The following is a 17,314-nucleotide window of genomic DNA, read 5'->3' as shown; positions in this document are numbered from 1 at the left end:
GTGGAGCAGAGAAGCGCTAGTGAAGTTGGAAATTTCTAACTTCCTTACAGGGAAGCATTTTTACAGGCGCATCTGAGTGCCTGTGCAAGTGCTAATTCCCTGGGCTAGAACTCCTTATAAGCAGTTTTAAACACAGTCTGAAGTAGGCTTCCAGCTCCATATAGTGCCCTGAATCTTCCAAGTGGGCTGGAAAAAAAAGCAATCAATATACATTAATCCTCTTAGGGGCTGAATTTCAGAGTAGCCAAGGCATTCTTTCCTGTGAGAAACCCCTGCTGAAACAACTTGTGTTTGAAATCCCTCCTTCTTCCTTTGTTTCTTCTATCCTCTACACCTTTCATCACAGGCAAGCCACTTCTTATTCCTTTGTTTCTTTGTGCTGTCTGCATCCTACCCCATCTGTCTGATGAAAAGGACAAAAATATATCATAAACAGGGTGATGATTTCTATCCACACGTACTTTACTTCAGGAAACAGGCAACATGGAAATTACTTTATTTCCATATAGTAAGTAGTCATGCTTGCAGCAGGATTGAAGTGAAATAATAATGGTGAACATTTCAGTTCACATACAGAGGAATGCATACCATTATGGTAGTCTTTGAGTTCCAGTACTAAGCAGATGCTTGAGCTAGCTTCCTAGCTTCCAGTTCCTGCTTAGCCTTCTCTCTCATCTCTCTTTCTCTCTCAATGAGAAGTGCTTTTTCTTGCTCCCACTCCTTTAGCTTCTGCTCATGTTTTGCAATATCTTCCACTTCACATGCTGGCAGCTTTTCCTTAACGAGTTGGGTGGTCAGGGTTAACAGGCTTTCAGATTCAACCTTGCCAAGTGAATGCAGCTTAGAGTACAGCTCCTGTCACAAAAAGGGATTTGGTGGGGAAGAAGAAGGAGAGAGAGAGTCAGTCACAAAATAGTCAGTGATAAAATACTTCTCTATAACAACCAATACATAGCTGTTTGAATCTAATGATTAGCTGTGCTATCCAGGCCAGCTATTTCATCCTACCTAAAAGTTTTGACGGTGGCAGCAGGTACCAATTCTTTCCCCTCCTTGAAATACTAACCTCTAAAATAATCTTTTGCTGAGCAATAGAACTGAAACAATAAAGTTTTGTTTTTATTAAGCAGTGAAATTCTCTTTACTTTTCCAAGTTCAGTTACCTGGTAGAAACAAAGATCAACTGACCAGTCGATTATGAAAATATAATCTAAACACCTTACTTTTTTGGGTCTTATCTCAAAATTCATTGACTGATTTGCTCCACACTGCCTGCATTAACATCCCTCTCAACAGATGCAAATCACTTTAAACGCTCTCTTACTCTAGAGCACACTAAGTAGCTCCCATGATTTCTTCCCAACAGTTACTGTGATCTGAGGCTTTACTTTGTTTACACAGATTGTACAGTAGATCTAAACCAGGTAATATTTACCCAGGAATATTCTACACTGTAACTAAGAACATAGTTTCAGTACGAAACTCTGCAATATTTCCTTTTAGAGCTTTACTTACCTAGATTTCATGCAGCATAAAGATATTAATTCACTTAAGATGATGAATCATCCAGTGATACTATTTCTGGCTTTCTGGAATCTTTAGCCTGATGGCTCACTAACAAGCTAATTAATTGCCTTTAAAGTGCAGATACACAGTCAGCTAGAGAAGAGTTTCCTGAGGGAGGAAGATGACATGGCACTGGCAGATTCTTTACCCTTTTGCTCATTCATTAGATAGTAAACACTTTTCCAATTGTTCTTTTAAATAAAATGTTTTACTTAACCAAGCACTTGTGGAAATGTTTAAAGCAAGTAGGTATCCCAAAGAAAGGTACATCCATGCTTCTTTCACATGTCCTTTGAATAAAGCTTATTAACCTGCATTGAAAGATGACTGAAAAAAGATATGGGGATAATTCACCACCAAACACAATGGCAATTCTGGGTCCATGAAGACATCTGGTCTTCCTCTCCCAGTTACCATGGGAAGCTTCCATGCTGTGTAGTTGATCTGCAGTATTCCTCTTACTCCAACTCCCACGGCAGTAAGCTGCAAAGGCACTGCCCCTCAGCTCTTGCCTTGAGGTTACACCTTGTTCTCAAGAACAAAACTGGAGTGCCCCTTCCGATGCCTCTCCATTTCTTCCCACCCGAGCCAATACCAACTATAAAGGCTTTGCTGTTTTGCCAGGCAGTGGAAGGTCTGAACGGGTCAGACAGCAGATACAAGTCTCTTCAAGTGGTAGGCATACATGTCTGAGGGGCTTGGGCATTTGACTCCACTGCCTTTTTGATTTTATGATAAAAATTAAAAGGAAACAAAATGCCTTTGAAGCTACTGGAGTAAAGCCAAACTTAGTAATATTTTTGCGTATTCACCTCTGTTTTGTTGAGATATCAGCAAGTTTACAGTACATCAGGGACAAACATGAAGAGTGTACAGTTTGGATTTGAGAAAGGAATGTAATTCCTGGCAATTTCTCCCATGATTAGAGCTTAGACGTTCTGTTTAAAGATAACAATTTTAGACCATTAAGAATCTCCCTGCTACCCACTATTGAAAAGGGGGTTCATGCACTAAACCTAAGCAGTATAAAACTGAACTAAGAGAAAAATGAACTGGAAACTAGAGAGACCTCTCTCCTAACCCACTACTGGACTGAACCCACTGAACTCTGGAATCTTCCCTGCTCTGCTGTAATATGTTACTGAAGCTAATTTAGGAAAGCAGCAGTCTCTCTGTCCTGCTGGTACCAGAAGGGCATATTCTTAAATGGCAAAGTCAGTAATTTTTATATGCAGTCTCCAGGGCTCTGCATTCAGAGGAGGTACGCTGCTTTCCAAGACAGTGTTCCCCAGCATTTATGTGATGAAATGCTTGCTCACCAGTCATTTATATTGATGGAAAGAATTACCCCAGGAACACTGTACTAAGTTGTAGGCCTCAGTTCATGGGATCTAAAAACAGGTAATTACAATATGAGTGACAGTGTCAGACACACAGTCTAAATTACAGCTCTAAAGGCTTTTTTTTTTTTTTTCCTTTTCTGGAAAGAGCCAAATGCCCTCAAGTCCTGCTTCTTGGAAGTAAAGAACATACTGCCTCTCACACATCACAGTTGTTAGTCATGCTGCCACAGCTTTTTCATGTACAAATGGCTGTTCTGAAGGTCTGCATTAGACATAAAGTCCAGGAACACACACAAAAGCTGAACAAGCTACAGTTTGAAACAGGAATTGTACGCCTGGACCAAATCACAGGATCATTATGGTTGGAAAAGACCTCCAAGATCACCTGGTCCAACCATCACCCTACTACCAATGTCACCCACTAAACCATGTCCCTAAGCACCACGTCCAACCCTTCCTTGAACACCGCCATGGACGGTGATGCCACCACTTCCCTGGGCAACCTGTTCCAATGCCTGACTGCTCTTTCTGAGAGGAAATGTCTCCTAATCCAGGACTGTTCAAGGCCATGACAGCCTGGAACTACAGGCCAAATTAGCTCTAACCAGGGGTATTTGAATTTTACCACAGTACAAATCAGAAATGATCACATAAAATGGGCTTGTTACTTAGCTATGAGATAAATGATTATGAGATTATGAGATAAAATTCAATCACCATATAGCTATGCCCTAAGGAACAACTGTTTCGTGTTTTATACTGTTAGCATCAGTGTGACAAACTTGAGATAAAAGGGAAGCCTTACTTAATTCCACAGACTGGAAGTATAGGATGCAACTTTCCTACTAATCCTAACATATACACATGGACAATAAATTCAGTATTGTCTCAACCCCAGTACAATTTACTTTAATGAGCAAGAACCCATACAAGGTCAGATAATGGCTCTCTAATGAAAGGCCACTTTTGCAAACAGCATTTGGATTTATCATTCTGATGTATGAAAAGTGAAGACAAAATCCCAGCAGACATTCAAAAGACAAGTGGCCTTGAGCACTTATTTTTTTGAAGGTTGCTTCCTGTTTGAGTAAGTGAAAATATAAGGTGACAACAGTTTCAGAAATGCCAGGTAGACTCCTGATGCACTGAACGGGTGCTAGTCTACTAGCTATAATAAGCGTATTTATTTTCTAGTATTTACTATGGAGATCTATTACAACTTAGAATATTTACATAAATGAAAATCGCCTACCTTGAATCGGCTGTAGTATTCTGGTACTTTAGACTGCTCTGTTTCTTCTGTTTCTTCTGTTTCTGCACGTTGTGACTTTTGCTCTGATTCCTTGGTTTCTTTAGATGATTCTGGACCAGGTTTTGGTTCAAGGACAGACTGCAAAATGGTCTCCAGAACATCAACCTGAACAATCACATTTGTCACTGTTAGCATAAACAGTTTGGAAATACAATCTGAGTAATACTGCTGTTGCATCTACAAACAGCTTTTTGAGTTACTCCGTAGTTCAAGATGACTGCTCTGTATGATAAAGAGAAAACCAAATTCTAAAAGCAAATTGACTAATTCTTGGAAGAACTATATATTGTATTTTGGACTTTTGAGGCTGGCCATTTTAAAGTCCCTGCAACAGAAGAACTCTGTCAGCCTCCATCAACAGTAAAACTCCCTGCCTCTGGTGATGTATACATCCAGATGTTTGTGGATATCTCAGGCATTAGACTATCATCTGCTCTTAGCCTTATATCTAGTCATAAATATTAATGCTAAATGGTAGCCACTGTGATAATAGCACTAGCGTGATATACAATCACAGATACATCTAAATAAGACGTTACCATCAAACGTTCAAAGCATATAATCTTTAATAGATCATCTTGATTCCCCTTTGGTGAAAATAAAGAAAATTACCTGTTCAACAACAAGAACATTCATTCCTGTTATTAGCTGGGTAATTTAACAGGAAAAATGGAAATGTGGGCATATAGTAATACGTATGTTGGTATACATATAATAATGATATGTTGGTAAATGTTTATTTTTAACCTCTGTGATACCCTTGTTCTCTGCATGTTTTTCTCTTGAGAGGTACCAAGACAACCACCTTCTCCTAACTGCAGTTGTAGCAAAAGAATGCATTAGCATCACTAAGGGACTTGGTAAACTATTTCTTTATGTATAATTAAACAATGATGATATGATACAATGAAAGATGGAATTGCTATATGGATGCTGCTGCTGTTTTAGTACTATGAAGATTGCTACAACTGAAATTACTGGATTCAGGCTGCCTGCATTTTAAAATTCAGCCTTTACACATGTAAAGAGCTGTTACCCTTCTCTGAACCCTTATCCTTAATGTTTATCAGTTGAATGAAGTAACAGTGTAACCTTTGAATCCATGACATTTTCCACAAGCAACAGGGCTCTTGATACCTACTGGTTTCATTTTCTTAGTGTTAAGTATATATAATGCTAAAGAAATAAAAATTACCTTTACTCAAAATAACATTCTTGGCACTGAAATGTAATCCTTAAACTACCAATACTGAAACAGGATTAAATAATCAATGAAATCACTACTGTGTGCTTGAAGATACATGAACTCTTATCTGGAGAGTTTCTCAGACAATTCCACACACCAAAACTTGCTTGTTCACAAGCAAGCTTGTTCACTTGCTCAGCAGTGACCTGGCCTTTGTACATCAAGAAAAAACACCAGAAAGCCCCTCAGTGCTGTTTTTATGCACCACACCATGTAGTTTCCTGAATTATTCCACCCAAGCTGGCTGGTTCCAGGAGCAGCGTGAAGCCCCCATAGCACTCCTTATAATAAAGTCCATTCATAAGAGCTGACCTCACAAACAGACCAAATCCATTTATCCTTCCTATCACAGGCACTACAACCCTTCTAGAAATCACCCTGCCCTATTTCTGGACCAGTATCACTCAGGACATGATTCCACATGAACGGACACATGGAATTAGCCAGGAGAGGTACAAGATGTGACATTTCATCTTCAGGTATGCCTCTGAGAGAGCTGGGAAAGTACCTGGGGGGGGCATGCGGCATAAAACATAAATGGCTTGTGGCAACAGTAGACACTCGCTCCCAAGGACATGCCAATAGACATCTTTGCTGGCTTGTTAACTGAAGCCATGCTTCTGCTCTAAATGTTACTTCCCCTCCTGTCTTCCAGAGACCTCTGAAACATTACTAGGGTTGTAAAAGTCTCCTATCTTCCCATTAGCAAGACAAGTAATTTATAGGTTTTACTGAAGTTTGGCTAGTGTGGAATTGCTTGTGTTACACAGGTTATAGTCTTCAGACTTACTGCTTCTTTGCAGATTTTGATGTCTCCTGGCAATGAAGCCACATTCTCCATCACTTGCAAGGCTCTATTCAAGTATCCAGGTGTCCACATCAGCGGCATTAGGTTGTAAACAGCTCTTAAACCTTTATTCATCTCCACTTTCCCTGTGATAAAACAATACTTAAAGTTTAGTAATTGAACACTCGAGTTCTAAAGTAATCTATAAGGATTGGTTCTGTTCTCTAAGTGAAAGCAAGTTTCCAGGCTTCTGTGGTAAATAAAGACACAAAGCTGCTGTGACAGAATTGTTTTCTTGTTTTGTTAAAGAGCCTTCTTTTTGCCAGCTTCAGGACTCTTACCCGTTTGTCCCTGTTTGTTTATTGTTCCTCCCCATTTTCTCCCCCTCATCTGTACATTTTGCCCATAGAGAAAAGTGGAAAAATGGCCAGGCTTCCTGGTTGTCCAGCACAGTGTCAGCATCTCTGAAGATCTCAGACAAGTAATTGTTTAGTGTTCATGGACTCACTGTGCAGTATCTGTGTGCTAAATGTGAGAGGCAGGACTCACACCCATGGTGTTTAGGGTCTGCTCACACATGTACCAAGGCCAGATCATATGAGACTTAAAGCATATGCTCTACTTAACTGTACAGCTCATTATTCTTATTTCTAGTTGGAACTTCCTTAAAGAAAAGATGGGAGACCTGCAAAAATGGAATTCTGGTTCTCAATTTGGAGCACCCTGTGCACCAAGGTCTTCATGACTCTAGCAGGACCTATGATGCATAGCACCACTGACAACCTAGCTTTTCTTCTGAGGGTGACAGTAAAGACTACAAAACTTCTGTTCTACATAATGGGGAAAACGTACATGACGTTTTAGTTGGTGAGTATTAATGTGCTATGACTGTCACTCTAAGCTCTTGATTTTGTCATTGCCAACATTAAAAAAAACACACTTCAGTGTAGCTTTTAAGAGTTATCCATCCAAGTCTCACTTTAATTTAAACTCTGGCTCTAAGAATGCAAACTGTGAAAACACACCTTACTCTTCACCACAGGGAAAAGAACACTTTAGGAAAAGCAATGTAGCAACTGCACAAAGCTTATGGACTATGGACAAATTAAAATAGCTAAGGTGCGTTAGGCCACTCTGTGCCTGAAGACATCTTTCACTCTTTCAGAGGTCGGTTCCATTAGTGCTGGCAAGACTGTGGAATATGTGACATAACAGCAAATAGCTTTTGATCTACTCAATGTCAATGTCATGGAACAAGTACTACTGCTCACAAACAGTGAGTACATTTGTGAAATACAGCCTCTACTCAACCCATCTTTATGACACAAAACCTATACCAAACTGAATGCCAATTGTACAGCGAATTCCCTATCTGTATCAGTATCTCCGCTTGATAACAAATAGCTCCACTGAAATTCAGGTTTCCAATTGATTTTAATGTTTATCCTCTTTTGTCAATGAAAACGAGGTTTTCATTTTACAGTCATGATAAATCAGAATCAGCATCCTAACTCTGTCACTATCCATTGTATTCTGAAGTCACATTTTAAGAATGTGTCCTCTTATTATCCTGAATAAATTCTAGAATAAAAGATAATGCTGTATTGGAACAATTGAAAACATAATGAAAATTTTTAAATTAAATGATTACTCTAAATTAAATAATCATTTTACAGAGAAAGACAAAACCTTCTAGACTATATTCCCATAAAGGTTGCAGGAAATTCAAGAATTGCTTATCCCTTCTTCCCCACCTCCTAACCCCCTTCCCTCCTGTTCTGGATGTACTCTGATCTAACCGCTCTTTAAATAATACAGCATATCATTATTGATGAAGGCTTCTTAAAAGATATAAGATAAAGGTGCTGCTATCTGCTATTCACAACAGAAATATTAATGTTACAGTGAGAGGTAAATGTTCTACACATAGTGTTTTTCAGCGTGCAGTCTCTGTAATTCTTGGTATGTAAAGATTATCTTAAGAAGTTAATAAACTCTAACTAGAAAAAGAACACATTGTCTATTACCATAGATTCGTTCTACAAAACTCTGTCTTGAGGGATTTTATCAGGAAAATGTGTTGGTCCACACACAAACAAACCCTACTGCTCTCTAAGAATGTTTTCCTTCATTCAGTCTTAACTCTGAAAGTGTTTCTTCCACTCTTTCTCCGTTTGTTTACTCTTTTCATTGATTACATTTTAATAAAGCAAGGGCACAAATTTATTTCATCCAGCAGCAATAAGAGGGAAAATAACAACCATGAGTAAAACTTACCAAGAAATGCGTAACCATACAGCTGGGAGCTAAATCCCACAGTGTTTATTTGCTTTAGTCCTGTAAGCAGCAGTGATGCACCGAGATTTCTCTCCTCTTCCCACTGCAAATAATTTAAACTAAGATGTAAACTAAGTACATGTTCCTTGACAAACACAAACAAAAATACTGCAGTAACCAAAGGCAGCACGTGGCCTTCATCACATCTTACTAGCAAAGTACAGAATCATTAAACATGTCCATTGTTCAGAGTTACAGTACACACAACCTGAAGAACAGTATATTTATAATAAAGAACACCTTTTTGCAGAAGACAGTAAAATGTCAGAAAACAAAACTATGTGGCGTCCGTACTGGAGCAGTCCTTTCTTTTAAGCAGGTGGTAAGATGCATTCTCCCCTATCCTACACTAGAATAAAAAATGCAGAGAGAATACGCTGCTACGGGCTGCTTCAAGTCCCAGTGATAGATCTGACCACCAGTGAAAGCTAGAGAAGGGGACCCAGTAAGGAAGGACATTAAAACCACAAGAGTGGTGTAAATTTTACTTTGCTGTGGGATAGTACAATACAAGGCCAGAGAAGTAGAGACTTCAAGGATACACATCTTTTCTCAGCAAATGAAAGAAGCTGAACAACTCCCCTTGTGAAGAAACTGGGGAAGACATAAAAGACAGTAGACTGGAGGAAGTCTGCTTCTCTAATACACAGATTTTGTTGCAGGGTACTTTAAGCACCTTGTTATTACCTTAAAACCTGGAACAAATACCGCTAGTGAAAGGCAGAAACTTTTTGAAAAGAAGTTCCCTGGTTTAATGGAAGGAGTCATCTTTTCAAGGTGTGGTAATTTCTGTGTCTCCCTTCAGGTGCTATGTGAATTTGCATATAATCATCCAACATAAAACACCATCACCTAACAAGCACACAAGCTATTTGCCTGACCCAGGAAAGGCATGCAAAGGGATAGGTCTGTTTCTTGTTGAATTCAGCATTCCTGGTGAATGTTACGAGAAAATCAGATGAAACTGGAAAAACGGGGCTTTGAAGGTCTACTTTCTTTTGGGAACTGTCCCATTTGGCTTCACGAGCTGGAGAAGCTGCAAGCGCTTAACATTAATGCCTTTGCATTGGAAGATGGCAATCACACTGATTGTTTGCAACAGTCAAGGAGGATACTTTCTGGGGAGAGCCAAGACCAGTCGGTCTGGCTCAGCAGTGCTTACAGCAGCAGAAATATGGAAGTTCTCTATCACCTGTGCTAGGGACTAGTACAGTCAGATAGTCCATGATTCAGTCCTCAAAGTTAAAAAACATTTTGGCAGGCTGCTGGACCCTAAGCTATGGTGGTCAAGGCCCTGTCTGCAACAGGACACTGGCTGACTTGTCTTGCATCTTGGAAAGAAGGAACAGGGATTTTCTGTCTACAGCCATTCCTAAATTAGCCACAGGAAAATGGTACTGAGCATTACAAGGTGTTGAATGGTACTCTGTTTAGTGCATACATATAAAAATATGGCTTATTGCAGACCTTGAATGGGGTTATTTCAAAATGCATATTAAATACATCACAGCTGTATAAATAGGCTTGTCTTTTAAATGTGTTGTATGTCCATACCACCCTTGCTTTCATATTCTGCTTTCATAACATATTACACATATCGGCAAGTGCCTGTCTTTGCAGTAAGGACACAAACATAGACAAACACAATGGGAAAAAACAGATTTTAGTCCCTCTGCTTTTCATATATAAGTGATGAAGTATACTTGAGAAATGGAGGAGAGAAGATCAAATGCACGGTTTCTATAGTGAAAACTGAAATTACAAGTCAATTGATTAAAATCTTAAGGCACTGGCCTTAACGTTTTAGAATATGTTTTATTTAAGACAAATGGAGGTTTCTAGTACTTTTTGTGGATGAGAAGGTAGAATAGTGCCATTTCCAAGAACCTGAATTGTCATGTTGGCCTTAAACAAGACAGATATGAATAGGAAAGCCTAACCCAGTCTGAAGACAGGAGCGATTTTATTTTTAAATATTTCAAAAAATTAGCAGAAACAAAGCCAAATGGGGTAGTGAAATTTCTAGTGAAAATCTTTTGTACTTCTGAAGCATCAACTTTACCAAGTTATAATGGCAAGCAATACCATTGAAGTGGACATACGCCACAACTGAAAATCCTGACACACTCTCCCTTTCAGAGAAAGGAGCTACTAAAAATGATGACAAGTTATTTGCTGGCTTTCATCTTCTGTTGCTTTTTTTTTTTTTTCTCTCCTTTCTTCTGTAGTTTTCAAAACAATGAAAAAACTTGGAGCACTTCAATTTTTAGGTAAACTTAGGGTAAATAAATACATTCACAACCGAATGCCCAGCTGACTGCAACACAATACTTGGAAAGAGAAGCTCTAAGTATCATTTTTGAGTATGATCAGCTTACCGTATGTTCAGACTTGGTTGCCAGGTACTGGTATAAAACATAAAGAGAAAGAAGCTGTGTTGAGAATTCATCAAAACTTTCTTGCAGCATGATCTCTGTTACTACTGACAGAGCATCTACGGTGGAAATAGATACATAATTAGTCAGTGGAAATTTTCACATGTCCTTTCTTTTGCATCCGCTGGTGCTCAATGATGCTTTACTGTTGCAGTACATTTTGAAGTAGCTACGGAGAAAGTTAAAGATTTCTTATGACTAGCAGTAGAAAATTAGTCTTACCCATTTGGGTTATACTAACATGCTATGAGAAGAAGGAAGAGTTGATTGAATTATATGAGACAACAACAAAGAAGCTTTTTAAACTCATCTTAGCTCAATGCTTTCCGACTTCAATAGCCTCTTCTTTGCTCAGCCCTTCAATCATTAACATTTAAAAAAAAAAAAAAAATTTAAAATTTGTTCTTGTGTTTTGATTACAAGCAAGAGAAAGCTGGCTAAAACTAACTGCCCTCAAGGTGACAGTATAGTACAATGGAGAAGAAATGTTGTCACAGATCACCCATAGCATTCACTGTATTCAGCAAACAGTGTTCTCGAGAAGCTCCACAGAGAGTTGCAGTGACACTCCCTGTCAGGAAGGCCAGTTTGTTAAATAGAAGGCCTTGAGCCTGTCAGAGAAAAGAAGTATGGATGTAATAATGAGGAATTCACAGATGGGGGCCTCTCAAAATAAAATAAGTATTAACTTGCCATTTAGCAATACTTTCATGACAAAAGCTACAGACAAGTCCTTCTACAACTCTATTTTCTCTGTCATTTGTTTTGCAGGTTTATGCAAAGAAAAGCTCACTGCAAGTCTACAGTACCAGAAAACCTGCAGTGAAATGAAAACCTTAAATATTTGTCATCAAACATGAGAGGATTATTCTTCTCAGCACTTTAACAGTCAACAGTGAAAGGCACCTCAACATGGCCATTCAACACAGCTGTCTCTCTTCAGTGACAGATAGAAGTCTAGACAAACAGCTCAGATTAGATGTAAACCATTCAAGAAGCTATACAACATACCAAATTCTCACTAGTAACTTCAAACATAATGTTAACATGTAAATTGGAAATCTGAAAGTTGGAGAAGATAGCTTACATTTGGAATGGGATTAATCATGGTAGAAATACTCTGAATTGCGTATTTCAAAATTATACAATGAATAAGATCACAACAAGAGGGATATATAAATATGTAGAAAAGTAGTTTACATAAGGAAAGAAAGTGTGGTTTCAAGGTGACCAGAGAAAATATGGCTAGAAGTTTTTAATTCAAAGAAAGGCTCTGTGGATTTAATAGCACACATATGGGGAGGCAGAGTAGCTATATATTTTCTTACCTTCATATTTCTTCTGGTTTAAAAAACAATCCAACAAAATATTGAATGTAAAATTATCTGGGAAAATTCCATACTGAACCTGAAGAGAGAACAAAAAATGAATGTGAAAATTTGCTGTTCAGATCTTCCAAAGCATAGTTCTGCAGGTATGAGAAAGATCAGTACCATGGCATTTCACACCGGTGCAATATGACAGTTAGTCAGGCAATTTAAGAAGTTTATTAACTCTGCTCCTGTGATGTTGGCCTATTAACTTTCAATGTACTGGATTTGTTTTACATTTTACCTGGGTCTTTGGGACCAGGAGAGGCACTGCCTATTGGGATTTTTATGTCCCTCCTGTATTTAGCAGGCTTTGATGCCAGCACTATTTAAAAACAAAAACCTTCAAGAGAGAAGAAGGGACATAAAACTTAAATTTTTCAGTTGTAGCTGAAATTCAGGTCAAACATCAATTTTTGTTTTGACAATGAAATATCTGAACATAAAAACTGCAATATCCATACCTGGCTGTAATATAGGTTTCAGGTAGGCCACACTTGCCTCACAGACCCGATCAAATATAGTCATTGCTTTTCCTTGTAGAAACTTACCTTGTTTTTTAATGTGTATAAGGCTTTGTCTTGTGCACCATATTTTAAGCACTGTCTGATCCAACTGTGGATGGTCCAATCTCTCAAGTACCAGCAATTTGGACTATGCCGAAACCTAAAGGAAAATAAAAGTCCAGGACTCGGTTACAACACACTGTTCTCACAGGAAAAAAAATCTAGGAGCAACATTTTGTGTTTCAGTACCTCTGCCCTTCATGATCTCATACATATATCTGTATTTCACTTTACAGTCAGTCAATTATTGCTCTCCAAAGAGCACTAGATAGCCCTTTCAGTAAAAGAAACAAAACTCTGATATACTTTAATAGCGTGTAGGATGAGAGAATATGACCTTTTCACAAATGCAAAATATTTTAAACTCACTTTCCAGAAAGCCTACTGCTTTTCCCCTGATGAATATGATACAATAATAGCTTGGTATAATTTATAAAGGCAACTGAGATTGCTATAAACACTGTAGTACTCTTTAACCTTGCCCTCATCATGTAACATTGTATTGTTGCTGGCCTCTTCAACAAGCAACACTGCTCCATGACTTACAACATCAGCAAGTGTCAGAATTACATCAAAATACTGCTGCGTTTGAACCTTCACAGCCTGTGTAGTCTGGTATCTCCCCAACACTTTAACTCATGCTTCTTTTGAAACACTTAAGAATTCACTGTGGCTCTGCCTCCTCAGACTGCTGCAGGCTTCATTTGTATTTAGAAATGCTTCAACAGTGAGGTATGCCTCACGCACTGGGAAACTCTGCTGGAGACCCTTCCCCTGCCCCCTGCATCAGCTGCACTAGCGTTGTTCCTCATGGACATTTTTTTAATTAGCTCTGAGACACCTCATGTCATGGCTTCAGCAGTGTTCCTAGGCAACCTACTCTACTGCTTAACCAATTTGTAAAATAAAATACTTGAAGTTCAGCCTCTTTTGTTTTGTCCTTATTTAGCCATATACACTTCGCTTTGTATTTGGAAAAGAAGTGACTAAAAGCATATGGAGCTTTATCTTTGGCAAAGACTCAAAAAGCAATTAAGAATCCAATGGTAGGAACTGCGGCCTTGATCCTGTGCTGAATTTCACACCCCAGCGCCAGTAGATACATGCAACCTTTCTCAGTTCAAATCGTATGCATGAAAAGCAGGCTCAGTACCCAGCACAGCGCTGAGTGCCACTTCCTGTAGAAAACGTAGATGACTGAGCTGGGCTCATGTGCAGATGCTTGCAGCCTCAAGCCAAGCTGCAGCACCATTTAGAGGCAGGGTTGGCTCTTCCATCTGAGTGAGCATGCTTTCCAGAACATTTATCAGATTAACGTGGCCACCAACTCTCTTTTTCCCCCCCAGTGAATCTCTGCATATTGTATCCCATGGCTAAGGGCTACACAGATCGCCAAGCTTGGAAAAGCATTCGAGTCTTCCGCGTCCAGAAGACTTCAGTGCCAAAAGCAGAGCTATACAACTACATGAAGTCTAAATACACTACTCTTTAAGCAGCACATAAAACCTCTCCCTTAAATTAGAATTTAAGGGAAAAAGAAAAGCATGCTTTGAATATTAAATTATGAACATCCATTTTCTTGCTCTAATTGCTTTCCATTTTCTTCCCTCTGGAATTCAAATACTGGGAACAGCAAGAATATATATTTGCTTTCATTAAAGTCCTGTTTCAATAACGCTTACAGGAAGCATCAATTACAGGCATTTGAATTTAATCATATTTTGATGAAACAATCATCTAATTGCTACAGACTGTTTCACCAGCCATTTAAGATGGGTCAGAGTGCAACACCGGTACCCAGCAACAAAGCCACCAGGATCTTTTAAAGTTGCTTCATTAAATGGTTAATATTGTTTCAGAAGTGGAAAAAACAATCTTAAAAAAACGTTACACTGATGCTCTCAAAGACTTAGGCCTTTCCTTTGATATAATCTTTGGCATCCTTTCTACAAATTCGTTACATAGGAGGGAAGAAAACATTAAAAAAAAAAAAAAAAAAAAAAAAAAAAGATTGTAATGGGTTTGAGTATTCACCTTTAAGCAAATGCATTATTTATTCTCTTGAGTACACCAGAGAGAGAGCACTCAGCATCTCATGCACCCTGGGAGTGATACAGCCTACCATAATGGGAAAGGCTTCTAGGTTCCCGACTTAAATTGCACTTGTACAGTAAAAGGTCTAAGAGGGATGTGATGAGGTCTAAGAGACATCATGAAACTGATCCTCGGTCACCACGAGTTTCTGGCAATGATATGCACAGAATTCAGACATGTATCGTACTAACTTTTTAAAGAAGTCTTCACATGAGCTTTTAAGGCCTGGAAGAGAGTGGGCACTTGTTCATATGCACGCATGCACACAATCACAGGATCCATCATTACTATCATTACTTGTCACATAATTACTGCATGTTACTATTAAGATCCTTATTCTTGGACTACATCTCCGATGTACTGGGTACTACTCAAACAAAAGCAAACAGCTTCTCAGCCAGAGAGTTTTCTAGTTAATTCTAATAATTCATTACAAAACAGTTGCATAGGAATGAAGAGAGGGAACTAGTGCCAAAATTGCTCTATCTCCATGTCAATAAGAATCCAATACATGTGCACACATGCACTCCCTCAGCACTACACACTTCCATTAATCCGTGATGTGGTAGAAGGAGAATTGGAAGTCATAAAGAAACAGGAACGCTTCCATCTTTAATTGTTTCTGATCCATATAATGCTGTGATGAGCTCTGTCTCTCTTCTGCTGGCTGAGAAGAGAAGCCAATAGAGTATCTGTTCTTACAGCTAACCTAGGCAAACTAACCAAATGTTGTGGCAGACATTTTTATTCGAAACGGAATCAGGGAAAGGAGGAGATCGCTGGTCATTTTGACAAGCATTAATGTCTTCCTCCTTCTCCATGAAACACAAAACAGGATATAATTAAGCAAAGCAATATGTTCAGAGACAGATGAAAAGACAGAAGGAAGCTAAAATTACAGAAAGCAGAAGATTCAGACTGAATTAAATAAAGGAAGCCTCTAGCAATTGCCGTGTTTTTAATAGAAAGACCAGGAGGTTATCTTGCAGATGTCTGCTGCTGAAACTCATTTTTCTGAGAACTAATAAAAACCTGAGAACAAGATTCTTATAATGGATTGAGAAGAGACAAGGAGAAACAGCTGTAACAGTATTAGGGGAGCTCACTGTTGCTACACTTTAATGTTAACAGCTCAACAATCGATATGGTGATCCTCCTTGTCACTGACCAGAAAACCTCTGTCCCCATAGAGAACGGGAAGAAGAATATTTATAATACAAGCAGAAACTGCAATACCAAGGGCATTGTGAATATAATAGCACATGGTGCAATGGTACTAGAATTACCCTTATTTTGGAAAATGATTCAAGGGTCCAATGCAGGAACTTGATTTTCATCATTTCATATCTGTAAAATGATTACTATTACAATGTAGAAGAGATACAATGAGCATACAGCCTTAGTACAAGGCGACCAGAACATTTTTAGGCAAGCAAGTGCACACACTTGCCCACAAACTGACCTGCGTATCAGGCTAAGAATGCATTCCTAGTTTACTAATTCCCTGCAAAAGGCCCCACTGATGATTATTTACAGCAGTGCTGAAGTACTCATGCTGTGTAAAAGAAACTGAACAACGGTAAAGTTTATCAGATGCTGAGAGTGCCTTACAGAGTGCTCTACTGAACCAGCAAGCATGACCTATTGCTGCTCTCCCACACTGCAGAAAAGCTGAGTTACTTCCCAGCTTTTTTTCTTTATTTTAATGGTCTTTCAAATTTGTTTGGTGCCATCAAGCGGTGATGCACTCTACTGCTGCTTTCTCGTACTTTTCATTTTCAAGGAAATAATACAGCCACACTGGGAGAGCAAAGAGAAGCACTACGGAGCCTCATTGCACCCCCTTCCCTAGATTTGGTGAAGTGTTCATTCACTGATTTTGGGGATAGACACAAATGAAGAAAATTGTGAAGAAAAATGTGCTGGGTTACACAGCAGCTGCTGCTGCAGAAGTATAGTACCAGGAACAGCTCTGCTGTGTGGAGGGAAAGCCAGCTCAGATCTGTTCTAGTTTTTTGCTAAGCTGATCTGAAAGTCCCTTTTTGTACTCCACAGCTTTCCTAAGTGTATGTATTCAACTCCTGGTATTGTCAGAGGCCATCCTTGTGCAATACACTATTTTTCTTTTTTTCACATCTATGAAAAATATTGAGGGTCCTTTCCCTTCTCCAGCATTGTCTGACCTAACAATAAAGTATTTTGTTATAATCTACACATATGGTACACACAACTGTATGATCTCTTAGGTCTCCAGATCT

At 38.8% G+C, this 17,314-nt stretch overlaps 1 protein-coding gene across 1 annotated transcript in view; it reads right to left on the bottom strand.

Moving 5' to 3' along the window:
- Positions 1-447: 447 nt before the first annotated feature.
- MRPS27 (mitochondrial ribosomal protein S27) overlaps positions 448-17,314 on the bottom strand; it is a 45,141-nt gene continuing 28,274 nt past the window's right edge. Inside the window, exons 5-11 of the mRNA XM_082782514.1 lie at positions 12,948-13,062; positions 12,355-12,433; positions 10,970-11,085; positions 8,532-8,634; positions 6,258-6,400; positions 4,162-4,326; positions 448-855 (exon numbers count right to left, since the gene is read on the bottom strand). Of these exons, the coding sequence (XP_082638640.1) occupies positions 616-855; positions 4,162-4,326; positions 6,258-6,400; positions 8,532-8,634; positions 10,970-11,085; positions 12,355-12,433; positions 12,948-13,062 (961 nt within the window). The 3' untranslated portion in view covers positions 448-615. The remainder of the gene's footprint in view (positions 856-4,161; positions 4,327-6,257; positions 6,401-8,531; positions 8,635-10,969; positions 11,086-12,354; positions 12,434-12,947; positions 13,063-17,314) is intronic.

This window comes from Aythya marila (genome assembly GCF_965140915.1).
Source record: "Aythya marila genome assembly, chromosome: Z".
NCBI classification, from domain to species: Eukaryota; Metazoa; Chordata; class Aves; order Anseriformes; family Anatidae; genus Aythya; species Aythya marila.
This window is presented reverse-complemented; position numbering and strand designations above follow the sequence as displayed.